Source organism: Pipistrellus hanaki, assembly GCF_964339955.1.
Source record: "Pipistrellus hanaki genome assembly, chromosome: 4".
Lineage (NCBI taxonomy): Eukaryota > Metazoa > Chordata > Mammalia > Chiroptera > Vespertilionidae > Pipistrellus > Pipistrellus hanaki.
The window spans coordinates 93,531,272-93,544,518 of NC_140506.1; the positions used below are offsets into that span (position 1 = coordinate 93,531,272).

Genomic DNA, 13,247 nt, shown 5'->3' on the forward strand with positions numbered 1-13,247 from the left:
AATCGAACCTGGGACCTTTCAGTCTGCAGACCGATGCTCTACCACTGAGCCAAACCGGTTTCAGCTGTAAGTCTATTTATTTCACCAGGTGGGGGAAGTTCTCAATCACTGTTTCTTCAAATAGGTTTTCAGTATCTTGCTCTCTCTTTTTCTGGCACCCCCATAACTCTGATGTTGGTACGCTTGAAGCTGTTCCAAAGGCTCCAATCTTCAACATTTTGGATTCTTTTTTCTTTTTGCTTTTCCTGGTTGAGTGTTTTTTGCTTCTTTGTATCCAAATCTTTAACTTCGTTCTTGCAATCCTCTAATCTGCTTTTAGGTCTCTGTATAATATTTTTTAATTTCAGTCAGTGTATGCTTAATTTCTAGTTGGTCCTTTTTCATATCCTGGAGGGTCTCATTAAATTTATCGGCCTTTTCTAGGAAATTCTTGAAAAAACATATAACCGTGGTTTTGAACTCTATATCCCAGTGTTTCCCAAAGTGTGGTATGCATACCCCCAGGGGTACGGGAAGAGTTTGGTGGGGATATGCATTGCACTGTACTTAGCTGCACCTAATTCTACGTTCTCATGAGTACGAGGGATACTCAGCGTTACGAAAATTATAGAAGGGGTACACATATGTCAAAAGTTTGGGAAACACTGCTATCCAGTCGTTTACTTTCCTCCATTTCCTTCATTTGTGGCCTACCTTTTTGTCTCCGCATTTTGGCTGTTTCCCTGAGTTGATGGAGTGGCTCTGTGTGCTAGGTGTCCTAGCAGGGGCCAGTGGCTCAGCCTCCCCAGTTAACTGAGGTGGAGACTCTTGGTGTGCCCCTTTGTGGGCTGTGTGTGCAGAGTCTTGTTGTAGTTAAACCTAGATTGCTATTAGTATCACTGGGGGAGTTGACCTCCAGGCCAATTAGCTGTGAGAATCAACTGTGTCTACGCTAGGAGAACTTCTGTGCTGGAGACAGCCTTATGAGACAAGACTTGCAAAATTGCAAAAGCCTGTGTTCAACTTGGATGGGGCTGAGTCTCAGGGCTGAGCAGACAGTCTTGGCTTCCTGCCAGCCCTGCCCTATGAGGCCCCTGGGTCTCAATGTCCCTCCATAATCAATGCAAGCACCTCTAAGAGTAAACTACCCTCAAGTTTCACCCACTGCCAGACAGTCCAGTTTCTCCCTCAATAAATCTGGATTCCCAGATTCTTGCCCAGTTCGTACTGGGGGAGCTTCCGTTTCCCACCCACTAGAGATAGCCAGTGGCATTCAGCAGTCAGTCCTCTCTTCACGCACTCGCGAGCGCATGCCTCCAGACCTCTGCCTTTCGCAGCTCCCCTGAGTTTCTCCCTGACAGTCCAGATTCCACCGTATAAGCCTGGGTCCCCAGGGTCTCAGCCCGGAACTGAGGTTCAGCACAGTGGGAGTGAGTTTTTTGGGTTTGTTTTTTTCTTTCATTTTTTTATTAAGGTATTATATATGTATATATCTTACCATTGCCCCCTCCCCCCACTTCTGTCCATGCCCTCATCCCCCAGAGCGGAATGAACTTTTGTCTCCTTCCTGCTAGAGAAAGCCCTCCAGGCACTCAGTCGCTCATGCGCGTGTCTCCGTACCCCAATGTTTTGCAGCTCCTCTGATTCTCCGTGTGCTTTCTTCTCTTCTAGTTGTAGAATTTCCACTTAGCCAGCTTTCCTGTGGTTCTGGATGATGTTCATTTTGTCTTTTAGTTGTAGCTTTGAAATTGTTGTGCGAGGCAGCAGTTTAGGTGTTTACCTATGCCGCCATCTTGGTTTCTCTCCACATTTTTTCCTAATGGCTTTAAAGTTTTTGTTTTAATATTGAAGTCCTCAATTCAGTCAATGAGAGCAACGATGATGTCAGTACTGCTTCCCACCCTTAATTCCAAAGCCTGTATATTTTAGCTATTGGGGACTGTGGCCAGTAGTCTCCAAAAATGACTATTGAAAATTATTCACATCTTTGTACACACAAGCTGTTCCTGACGTCAAAAGGTAGCATTAGTTTCCCATCCCCTTGAACCTTCATTGGCCTTTCAACTTCCTTTGACTGATAATGGTAGGAGTAAAGTTCTGGGATTTGAGTCTAGGCCTTAAAAGAATGGACAGTGCCAAAACCGGTTTGGCTCAGTGGGTAGAGCACTGGCCTGTGGACTGAGGGGTCCCAGGTTCGATTCCAATCAAGGGCATGTACCTTGGTTGTGGGCACATCCCCACTGGGGGTTGTGTAAGAGGCAGCTGATCGATGATTCTCTCTCATCGATGTTTCTAACTACCTCTCTCCCTTCCTCTCTGTAAAAAATCAATAAAATATATTAAAAAAAAAAAAAAGGAACAGGAAGTTTCCACTTCTTCCCTGAGGACAGCCAGCTGCCATACTATGAAGCAGCTTGGACTAGACCAGTGGTCGGCAAACTGCGGTTTGCGAGCCACATTTGGCTCTGTTGACTAATGAGTTTGCCGACCACTGGAATAGGGGCTTAGTCACAAATAAAATAATAACAGCCTGTAATTATTGGAATGGAGAGTCTAGATTAGTGGTCGGCAAACTCATTAGTCAAAAGAGTGGCAAACCGCTGCTCACAAGCTGCAGTTTGCCGACCACTGGATTGCTGAATGACATGATCCCATGTACAGAGAGAGGCCACATGGAAGACCACAGGGGGGCCAGTCATGTCAGTGAAGCCTTTTATCTTCACTCAGCCCAGGCTTTTTTTTGTTTTTTTTTGTTTTTTTATGTGTGTGTTTTTTTTTTAATTTTCCAAACAACTTTATTGAAATGTGCCAAGAGTACAAAGGCAGCATGAATGTATGAATTGGGGGGGGGGGGGGGGGGGGAGGAATCACATGTACAATAATTTTTTAATATATTTTATTGATTTTTTTTATAGAGAGGAAGAGAGAGGGATAGAGAGTTAGAAACATCAATGAGAAAGAATCATCAATCAGCTGCCTCTTGCACATTTCCTACTGGGGATGTGCCCACAACAAAGTACATGCCCTTGACCGGAATCGAACCTGGGACCCTTCAGTCCACAGGCCGACGCTCTATCCACTGAGCCAAACCGGTTTCGGCTTGTACAATAATTTTTAATATATATATATTTTATTGATTTTTACGAAGAGGAAAAGAGAGGGATAGAGAGTTAGAAACATCGATGAGAAAGAATCATTGATCAGCTGCCTCCTACACGCCCCCCACCAGAGATGTGCTCGCAACCAAGGTACATGCGCTTGACCGAAACCGAAACTGGGACCTTCCAGTCCACAGGCCGACACCCTATCCACTGAGCCAAACCGGTTTCGGCTACAATAATTTCTTAAAAGTGAAGGTTAATTTTGGGAGATAACAATTCCCTTCCCCTCCCCTTCCATCATTTCCATTATGGTTAAGCCTCTAAAAAGAAAAGAAAAAAGGAATATAGGAACTTTTGCAAAAAAACAAACAAAACAACATACACACACACACACAAAGGAAAGAAATTATTTCCCGCTCACATAGGACTCTTCCTTGGCACCTAATTACGAGGCGTGCTGAGCGGTGGAGAAACACAGTTTTAGGGTGTAAGGGTATGGACCATTTGGGTTTTTCATCTGGTAATGGTTCAGGAAGCCCAGAGTCTCCAGGGCATCACTCTTGGATTCCCATTCCAGCATCCCAGCGGAGCTGCATCCACTTTTGCCTGAGAATACTTTCACAGAAGATGGCCCCTTCACTCCCAGCTCATCACAGACCTCAGAGAAGTTCTCCCCCGTCCCCTCCAGAGGGGAACTGAAGAAGTGCAGCACGTTGCTAGGGTGCTGGATGCGGTTCTTGGCTTCCTGCTCCGGAGTGGAGAACCGATTGCTCCTTGATTCACTGAAGTCTCTGTAACTGGAGGACCCGTCTTCCAGCCCATGTGACTGACCGGGCGTGATGGCAGGTTGCTTAGAGACACAGACTTTCAGCTTCTGTGCAAACATGATGTTGTTGTTGAGGTGAGTAATGGCCGGGTCCACAGCATAGCCATCAGCCATCTCCACCATGGCGGCCTCAGCTTGCTTTTCATGAATTTCACCTTCTCCACATTGTTGTACAAGCAGAAGAGATTGAAGACTCGGTCACAGTTCATCTTAGACTGATCCAAGCCACAGACCACGAGCACAGGGCTTTTGGCATGTGGGCCGTATTCGGGTGGTGGGGGAGGAGGTGGGGGTGCCCATATTGGGGACCATAGCGACTTGGGCCCCGGCACTAACCCCCCTCTGGTGGGCCCATCCTTCTCCTTTCGTAGTGAGGTGGGGGAGGGGGGAAACCGTAGCCCTCATCATGGTAAAGGCTGTGGAACCCGCCGTGGAGCCCTCCATATTCCGCGGATGATCTCCCAGGAGAGGGGGCTGCCTCTGGCGTTAGTTAGGGTTGCTGCCAGGGTCACCTTGTCCACTGAGGTTGGGGTTTGTATAGTCCCAAGTATCTTGATTATTTTTTACACATTCAAGTGTGTAGGCTTCGCATATTCGATCTTCAGAGTGCAACAGCCAGAGTACATATCAGCCCATTGAGTGAGGCCTTGGCCCGCTGGGCACTCTGCCCAGAATCAAATTCCCCCATGGCTTGGACTCCATTCTTCCGGGAAATGACAGTTCTCTGGACAGGGCCACAAGGGTTATGAATAGAGTAAAGGACATCTGTGATAATGGAATAGATGGGGTTCAGAATGGTAAGGAGGAGCACACTGTTGACACTTAGGGAGTCATCAGAGTCTCCTGGGAGAGGGATCTTCTGGCTGGTGGAGTAATTAGCAAAGGCTGGGTGACCTTGTGGGCAGCATAGTTCACAGCGTTGCAAGCCCCCAACACATCTTCAAACGCCACCAACGCTTGTCTCTTTTCAGGCATTACCACCACATGGTTGATGGGTCCAAAGCCTGCAAGGTCTCCTCCTCCACAAGGTCAGCTTCCAGCACACTGTCAACCAGGACAACTGATGTGGACAGCTGGGAGGCAGGGTTTTGTGTGGGTCATCGTAGTTCTCCCCGCCACTGCCCGCTGCCCCGGTTCCTCCACCACCGTCTCTGTGCTGGTCGCCAGGCCTTGTCAGTCTTGAGCTGCTTTGGGGCCAGGCCGCCCTCACTGCCTGTCGCTGTTGTCCTCTTCACCATCGCTCCTGGTCGCCTCCGCTGCTCCTCTGGCTGCTGCCTCTGCTCCAGCCGCTTGTCCTCCACCCAGTTTTATACAGGCAGTTTTGGGAACTTGGTCAACACCACCCAGAGTTGAAGAGCCCTGGGCCCAGCTAAGCCCTGGATGAATTCCACAGAATTATGAGCAATAATAAATGTTTTTATTTCACACTACTGAGTTTCTAAGTAGCTTGCCATACAGAAATAAATATTTGACCTGCTTTACCATGAAGTGGATCTCTTGTGCAGGATTCCATGTCAGTGACTCAGAATTTTGCAAGCCTTTGGATGTGTGGGCTGAGGAGAGGTGCTGTAGTTAGGAAAAGCCAACACACGTCTGGATATGTTGATGGTTCCAAAAGGACGAAGCACTGTCCCTTTGGAGTAGGAAGAACCCAATGTAATCAACCTACCTGCAAGCAGTGGGCTGCTCTCCAGGGAGAGGACCAGGTCCAGAGTTCATTGTCAGTCTCTTGATGTGGCTAGGACTAGAAGAGTTTGGTGGATGGCAGGCGATGAGCTCCCAGGACAATCACAAAGCAGCAATCATAAACCTAACACTAATTCTACACTTTAACATTCAGAGTCATATGTCAGGCACCTTTAGAATTCCCATTTCACAGATGGAAAAAAAATGAATCTGAGAGTAGCTAAATATGTTCACAGTTTCATAACATCAACCACAAACAAAAGGTCAGCCAGGTATTCCTTCAGCAAAAAAGGTTTCATTCAGGAAAGAAGAAAGGATTGCAATTTCATATGTGCAGCCATAGCAATCAGACTACACAAAGGAGAAGTTCTAAACAGGAGAAAAACTTGGGGGATGGAGGATTTTAAAACCATAGAGTTCACTGAGACCGGTTTGGCTCAGTGGATAGAGTGTCGGTCTGCGGACTGAAAGGACCCAGGTTCGATTCTGGTCAGGGGCATGTACATTGGTTGCGGTCAAGTCCCGAGTAGGGTGTGTGCAGGAGGCAGATGATTGATGATTCTCTCTCATTGATGTTTCTAACATCCTATGCCTCTCTCTTCCTCTCTGTAAAAATTCAATAAAAAAATAATTTTTTTTTTTTTTAAAAAAGAAGTAGGATATAAGGAAACGAATGCCTGGGTGGAATTGATTAACTATTCTGTACGCATCTAAATAAAAGCCACTGTTATGCTTGTGCAGCAGGAAGTCTAGAAGCCCAAGTGGTCCCATTTCCATTTGTATGGACCTCAGACAGTTACGAGATGGAATGTATGCTTGCCCTGTATCAGGAGGAAACTGCCTAAGGAAAAGCTTCCTGTAAAACTCACTCCCTGTTGTTCCCATCCAACAGAGGTAAAGAGCAAGGTTCCCCCAAAACAATCCGGCCCCCATCTTCTGATGTAAACTATACTTCCTGCCTCCCAAGGGGGAGAGCAGTACTCAGAGTTTATGGGAAATTTACCTGAAATGGCCAAGTATCCTCAGAAGTCAATCATTCTGCATTGTCTGTACCCCGTGCGGATGTCTGGTGGTGTTGTGAGGGATCATTAATTGTGTCCTGGCCCAGGAAATGGACAGAACTTGCACTCTGATACAATTGGCTATCCCTTTCACTTTGGCATATCGTAAACCTTTTTCAATGGAAAACAGACTAGGAAGAGGAGAGAGAGTCCAGGGGGTTCCTTTGACACCCATATTTACATAGATTCCATTGGGGTTCCAGGAGGAGTGCCAAGGAGTTTAAGGCTAGAAATCAGATTGCAGGATTTGAATCTGACCTGTTCTGGTGATCTACTGTAAACAAGAATGTGGATTGGATTAATTATCTATATACTAGAGGCCCAGTGCATGAATTCCTGCACCAGTGGTATCCCCCGGGCTGGCCTGCAGGATTGGGCTGAAACCAGCTCTCTGACATTGCCCGAGGGGTCCTGGATTTCGAGAGAGTGCAGACCAGGCCAAGGGACCCCACTGGTGCACAATGGGGGTTGGGGAGGGACACAGTAGGTTGGCCCAGCCAGGGAGAGACTGAGGGAGGGATCCAGGGTCTGTCTTTCTCAGTCCTGATCAGCCAGACTCAAGCAGCAAACTAACCTGCTGGTCAGGGCACCTGCCCTCTAGTGGTCAGTGCACATCATAGTGAGCAGTTGAGCAGTCTTGGTATACCACTAGCATATTACGCTTTGATTGGTTGAACAGACGACCAGATGACTGGACAGTCAGCATATTAGGCTTTTATTACATAGAATATAAAAGCCTAAGTGACTAGCTGACCGTTTGGCCATTCGACTGGTAGCTATGATGTGCACTGACCACCAGGGGGCAGATGCTCAATGCACAGGCATGGAAACATGTAACAGACTGATGAATCTCAGAGGAAGGGGGGAGGGCAGGAAGAGATTAATCAAAGATCTTACACTCATACTAGAGACCTGTTACACATGGGGCCCCTCAGCCTGACCTGTGGGAATTGGGCTGAAGCCGGCAGTCTGACATCCCCCAAGGGCTCCCAGATTTCTAAAGGGCACAGGACAGGCCAAGGGACCCCACCAGTGCACAAATCCCTGTACCAGGCCTCCAGTATTTACTATAATAAAAAAAGGTTTGTTAACTATACATGAGATGAACAGGTATAGGTATAGCTGAACAACTAGATGCTACCAGCAGGATTACACGGGAGAATAGATTGGCCTTGGATGTGATTCTGGAAGAAAAAGGAGGAATATGTGTAATGTTGGGAGGCCAGTGTTGTACATTCATCCCTAACAACACAGCTACAGCTGGAACCATTACTAAGGCCCTGCAGGGATTAATAACTTTAGGCCATGAGTTAGCTGAGAATCCTGGGATTGAGGATCCTTCCTCCAATCTACTAGACGCAGGGGTCCTCAAACTTTTTAAAGTGGGGGCCAGATCACGGTCCCTCAGAGAGCTGGAGGGCCGGACTGTATGAACTACTAATTCCTACTGTAACACCTCGGCTGTGCTCACTGCCCAAAAAACCTGGCGGGCAGGATCAGACTCCTCTGCGGGCCGCATGTGGCCCGCGGGCCGTAGTTTGAAGACCCCTGTCTAGAGCAATGATTCAGACAATGGAAGGGGATGATGGTATCCATATTCACCTCTTTGATAATCGTGTTAGGAGTTACAGAGGTGGGATGTTGTATCATCCCATGTATGAGGGGCCTCATCCAACGATTAAATGAAATTGCATTGACCAAACAGCAAAATAATCTCATCCTCCTAGACACTGAAGAGCGTGAAACTCAATGAATGTTAGCCCAGTTTGAAGAAAAGAGTTAAATAAGAAAAGGGGGCCCTAGCCGGTTTGGCTCACTGGCTAGAGTGTCAGCCTGTGGACTGAAGGATCCCAGGTTCCATTCCATCAAGGGCGTGTCTCCGGGTTGTGGGCTCCATCCCTAGTAGGGAGCGAATGAGAGGCAGCCAATCAATGATTCTCTCTCATCGATGTTTCTCTCTGTCTCTCCCTCTCCCTTCTTCTCTGAAGTCAACAAAAATATAAAGAAAAGGGAGGGAATTGTGGGAATAAACATGTAATCTTTTCTGTCAGAAAAGGGAGTTTAGGCAGCCACCATTTTGGCTTTCCTAACTTGCAGCTCCCCTGCGGGCTGCCATTTTGAAATGGCAAAAGTCAACCCCTTCCTTTTTCCTTTAGATTAGCCAATCGTGCAAGACTGTGAGCCTAAGCTCTGGTTTTTGTGCTGGCCTTCTTTCTAACAGAAGCATCAGTGATGAGAAAGAATCTTTGATCAGCTGCCCCCTGTATGCCCCCCACTGGGGATCAAGCAGCAACCAGGGAATGTGCCCTGACCTGAATCAAACTGTAATTTCATAGGTGGATGCTCAACCACTGAGCCACACTGGTCGGGTTAGGATTTTTTTTTTTTAATTGATTTTTTGGCAAGAGAGAAACATCAATCAGTAGCCTCCTGTATCCTCGAACAGGGATTGAACCTGCATTTTAGGCATCTTCCCTGGGGGGAATCAAACCCTAATCCTTTTGATATACCAGACGGTGTACTGGATGAAGCTCTAACCAACCAAGGCTCCTAAAAGGATTCTTATCTTGGTTTAAATCTTTTATTAATTTTGACATTTCCCCCTTTTGATGGAGATCTTTGAAGGCATAGCTGATCAATAGATCTTCCAAAATCCTTCCAAAAGGCCTTTTGTCCCTTGATACCAGGAAGGCCTCTTCAGGGTCTCCTGTTGAATGCCGGAGGGAAAATGCATGGTCCAAATTGCTCATGTCCAGGTTCAATAAGCAACAGGTACAAATTTTAACAGAAAAAAAAAAAAGGCAAAATTAAAAACATAACAAACTTAGTGTATCTGATAGTTTTAAAACAGGAGCTCAGACCTGAAAATAGAGAACTAAACAGTCATTACATTATAAAAGTTGAGGGGGAAGTTCCCCATAATGGCCATTGATGCTCTAAATTACTTTTGGTCATAATAGTCCATTTAGTTAAAAATGTACATTAAAGACCATGGTTTTCAAAATATTTTATTGTTTTTTATTTTATTTTTAAAAAATATATTTTGATTTCAAAGAGGAAGGTAGAGGGAAAGAGAGAAAGAAACATCAATGATGAGAATCATTGATTGGCTGCCTCCTGCATGCCAACTATTGGGGATCGAGCCTGAATCAAACCTGCGTCCTCCTGGTTCAGAGGTTGATGCTCAACCACTGAGCCATGCTGGCCAGGCTATTTTGATTGATTTTTAGAGAGAGAGGAAGGGGGAGGGAGAAACAGAAACATCGATGTGAGGGGGAACCTGGACTGACTGCCTCCTGCATGCCCCCTACTGGGGACGGAGACAGCAACCTTTTGATGAGGGGATGATGCCCAACTCACTGGGCCACACCGGCTGGGTGGAGCCATGGTTTTTAAACATAAATTTGGCTGGAAGCCCTATAGGAGGGAAATATTTAGATACCCAAGACCCCATTTTTCAGAGGCTTTTCTCTAGAGAAAGGGCCCAAACTCGCTAAACAATTCAAACAGTTAGCTTAGGCAACCTGCAGCCTGAAAAACAACCAATTCCATTAAAAAATATTTAAATATATATATATTTTGTTGATTTTTTACAGAGAGGAAGGGAGAGGGGTAGAAAGCCAGAAACATTGATGAGAGAGAGAGAAACATTGATCAGATGCCCTCTGCACACCTCCTACTGGTAATGTGCCTGCAACTGAGGTACATGCCCTTGACAGGAATTGAACCTGGGACCCTTCAGTCCAAAGGCCAAAGCTCTACTACTGAGCCAGACCGGTTAGGCAACCAGTTCCATTTAGAACAGTGGGATCCAGACCTGGCCTGGGTAGTTCAGTTGCTGAAAGCATCCTTCCCTTATACCAAGATTGTGAGTTTGATCCCCAGTCAGGGCACATACAAGAACCAAACAATGAATGCATAAATAAGTGGAACAACAAATCAATGTTTATCTCTCCTTTCTACTCCTTCTAAAAATAAATAAATAAAACCCTGCCAGATGGCTCAGTGGTTGAAGGTCAATTTATGAACCAGGAGGTCGTGGGTTCATTTCCTGGTCAGGGCACATGCCCAGGTTTAGGGCTCAATCCCCAGTAGGGGGCGTGCAGGAGGCAGCCAATCATTGATTCTCTCTCATCATTGATGTTTCTATCTCTCTCTCCCTCTCTCTTCCTCTATGAAATCAATAAAAATATATTTAAAAAAGAGAACCGTTTGATCCAAAGAATAAGGGGTCCGGGCCCCATGCTGAAGTAGCAGATTCAGAAACCCAGCTTGAGGTGGTCAGGCCTAGGCTGAGAAGCAATGTAGTTCTACTAAAACAGCCTGCTTGGGAGAGAGCCTGGCCAAAGGCTAAAGGACACGGTTTCAACAGAATAGGAACAGAATCAGGCTGACAGACAGCTCACACCACCAGAATCTAAAAACCAAGTCCATGGCTAATACAGTCCCAAGGAACAGCCTAATCCCCTGGAATCAGGCCAAAGTCACAACCAATTTCTAAGCTGTTATAACAAAAAAGTGTTTGCTTTTTTTCACACGTATCTTTAAAAGTGTAGTTTAGAAAGAGAGCATTTTCAATAAAAAGACACTACATTAATCCTGGATGCTTGCAAATCCTAAAATATATTCCAGGCCCAGAGCTCACAAACAAACAAGGCCTTTTAATATAAAAAGAAAAAAAAATAACCCTCTAAACAGATTTCAAATAAAACCTACAGAGCTTTAAAACACAAGACACCTGGAAGCTTGTACTCTAGAGAAAACTTACCCTCAAGCTTCTGCAGAGGGGAGAAAATCAACCAGCTCAAATAGCTGGCTCTGTGGGCACCACTTTTGTTTGTTCACCAGCCCAGAGCTATCAGGGTCTTCTCTGGACACCAGATGAGCCCTCACTGTGTTGACCACAATTGAAGTCGGCCAGGTATTCCTTCAGCAAAAATAATATTTAATTGGAAATAAAGTCAGGATTGCAACACAGCCCTTGCCACCATAGTGAATCAGGTGCAAGTTCCTGGGTAAGCAATGGAGAGGAAGTCTTTTATAGAAGGGAAGAGGAAGTGTGTGGTAGGGTTGTTATAACCTAGAACTCTCTTGTAGGGCTTTCTGTCACCACATAGGGCATTTAGAGCTCCTCCAGCAGAACTTCCTGATTCCTGTCCAGGTTAAAGACTATCATTAATTTTGAAACTGGCTAGCAAAAAGACCAACTAGATTTATTTTGTTTTGGTTTGTCTATATCTACTATTTTGTTTAGTTGGAGGTTAGCCTCTTAGAGTTAATAGGTCTTGTGCCGAAACCGGTTTGGCTCAGTGGATAGAGCGTCGGTCTGCGGACTGAAAGGTCCCGGGTTCAATCCCAGTCAAGGGCATGTACATTGGTTGCAGGCACATCCCGGGTCGGGGATGTGCAGGAGGCGGCTGATCGATGTTTCTGACTCTCTGTACCTCTCCCTTCCTCTCTGTAAAGAATCAATAAGATATATTAAAAAAAAAAAAAGTTAATAGGTTTTGGGCTCCAGGGTAAAATCAGAGTAGAGACTATCTCCGCTGCTTAGACAACTGGCTTGGACCATTTAATCCCAGTCTCCTGTAGAGCCAAGTTCTGCACCCACCAGGCCCAGGAACTACATTTCCCAGCAGGCCAAACGCCGGTGCTGACGTACTTCCTCCCGACGTCCCCCGCGAAGGGAAAACGCCGAGTGGGATCGAGGCCGACGTGACAATCCTTCGTCGTCGCCACCACCACCGCTGCGGATTGAGAGACCTTGTCAGGGCCGTTCCTGCAGCTCCCGCCCGTCACCATGTCCGCCCAGGCGCAGATGCGGGCCCTGCTGGACCAGCTCATGGGCACGGCTCGGGATGGTGAGTCGGGGCGGCCAGCCAGGCGAGGGGCTGAGGCGGGAGTGAGGCGAGGCCACCGGGCGGCCTGAAGCGGGGCCGCAAATGTCTGCGCCTGCGCCCTCCCTTCCCCTCCCCCACGCGCCGATGGCAGGCGCCGCGCCTTTGTGTGAGCGGCTCGCCTGGCGGGCGACCTCGCCGGCTCTTCTCCCACCGGCGGCGGATCCTCGGCGAGCTCCTCCTCCGAGGCCGCTCCGTCAGCGGGGCTCCATCCCCCTTCCCATTTATGGTCTTGCCATTTCCGACCGGGCTGTTGGCGAAAGGCTGGAGCCACCATAGGTTTCAGGTCGTCGGCAACTTGGGAGAAGCTACACCCAAGGGAGCCGATGGGCCTCGAACTCCCTCCGTTCTGGTGCTGCACCATTGCAAGGAGAGCCGTAAATTGAGCTTTTCTTACGAGGGTTCCTGCCGAGTGCTTTTCCAAGCCCACTTCCCACTTAGGAGAGGCTCTGTTTAGCCAGCGCTTGTCAGTCGTCAGGTTAGGTTGTCTTGTAGGGAGGAGCGCAAGATCATTCATGATGGTTGTCTCAGGAGAAAGTGGTTGCATCTTTGCAAAACTACATACCTGCTGTGGTTTGTGTTTTCTTTTCTACCGAAGTAATGAAGTTGTAAGTTCACACTGGCACATTCGCAGGGCTGTGCAAATTCTTTGCACTATATTTCAGTAGGGTGAAAACGTGCTTTTTAGCTTTCTTTG

At 47.0% G+C, this 13,247-nt stretch overlaps 1 protein-coding gene and 1 pseudogene across 5 annotated transcripts in view; one reads left to right on the forward strand and one right to left on the reverse strand.

Moving 5' to 3' along the window:
- Positions 1-3,477: 3,477 nt before the first annotated feature.
- LOC311620819 (heterogeneous nuclear ribonucleoprotein L-like) lies at positions 3,478-5,352 on the reverse strand (annotated as a pseudogene). Its single transcript has one exon. The product of its transcript is annotated as a heterogeneous nuclear ribonucleoprotein L-like (transcript).
- A 6,973-nt stretch (positions 5,353-12,325) lies between these two features.
- LUC7L (LUC7 like) overlaps positions 12,326-13,247 on the forward strand; it is a 30,207-nt gene continuing 29,285 nt past the window's right edge. For 2 of the 4 annotated variants that reach the window (XM_084880511.1, XM_084880510.1), the window contains exon 1: positions 12,326-12,514. Coding sequence is in view for 2 of the 4 variants with exons in the window: in XM_084880513.1 (XP_084736639.1) it covers positions 12,454-12,514 (61 nt within the window). In the remaining 2 variants the exon portion in view is untranslated. The remainder of the gene's footprint in view (positions 12,515-13,247) is intronic. The other 2 variants (XM_084880513.1, XM_084880512.1) reach the window with 1 other exon arrangement.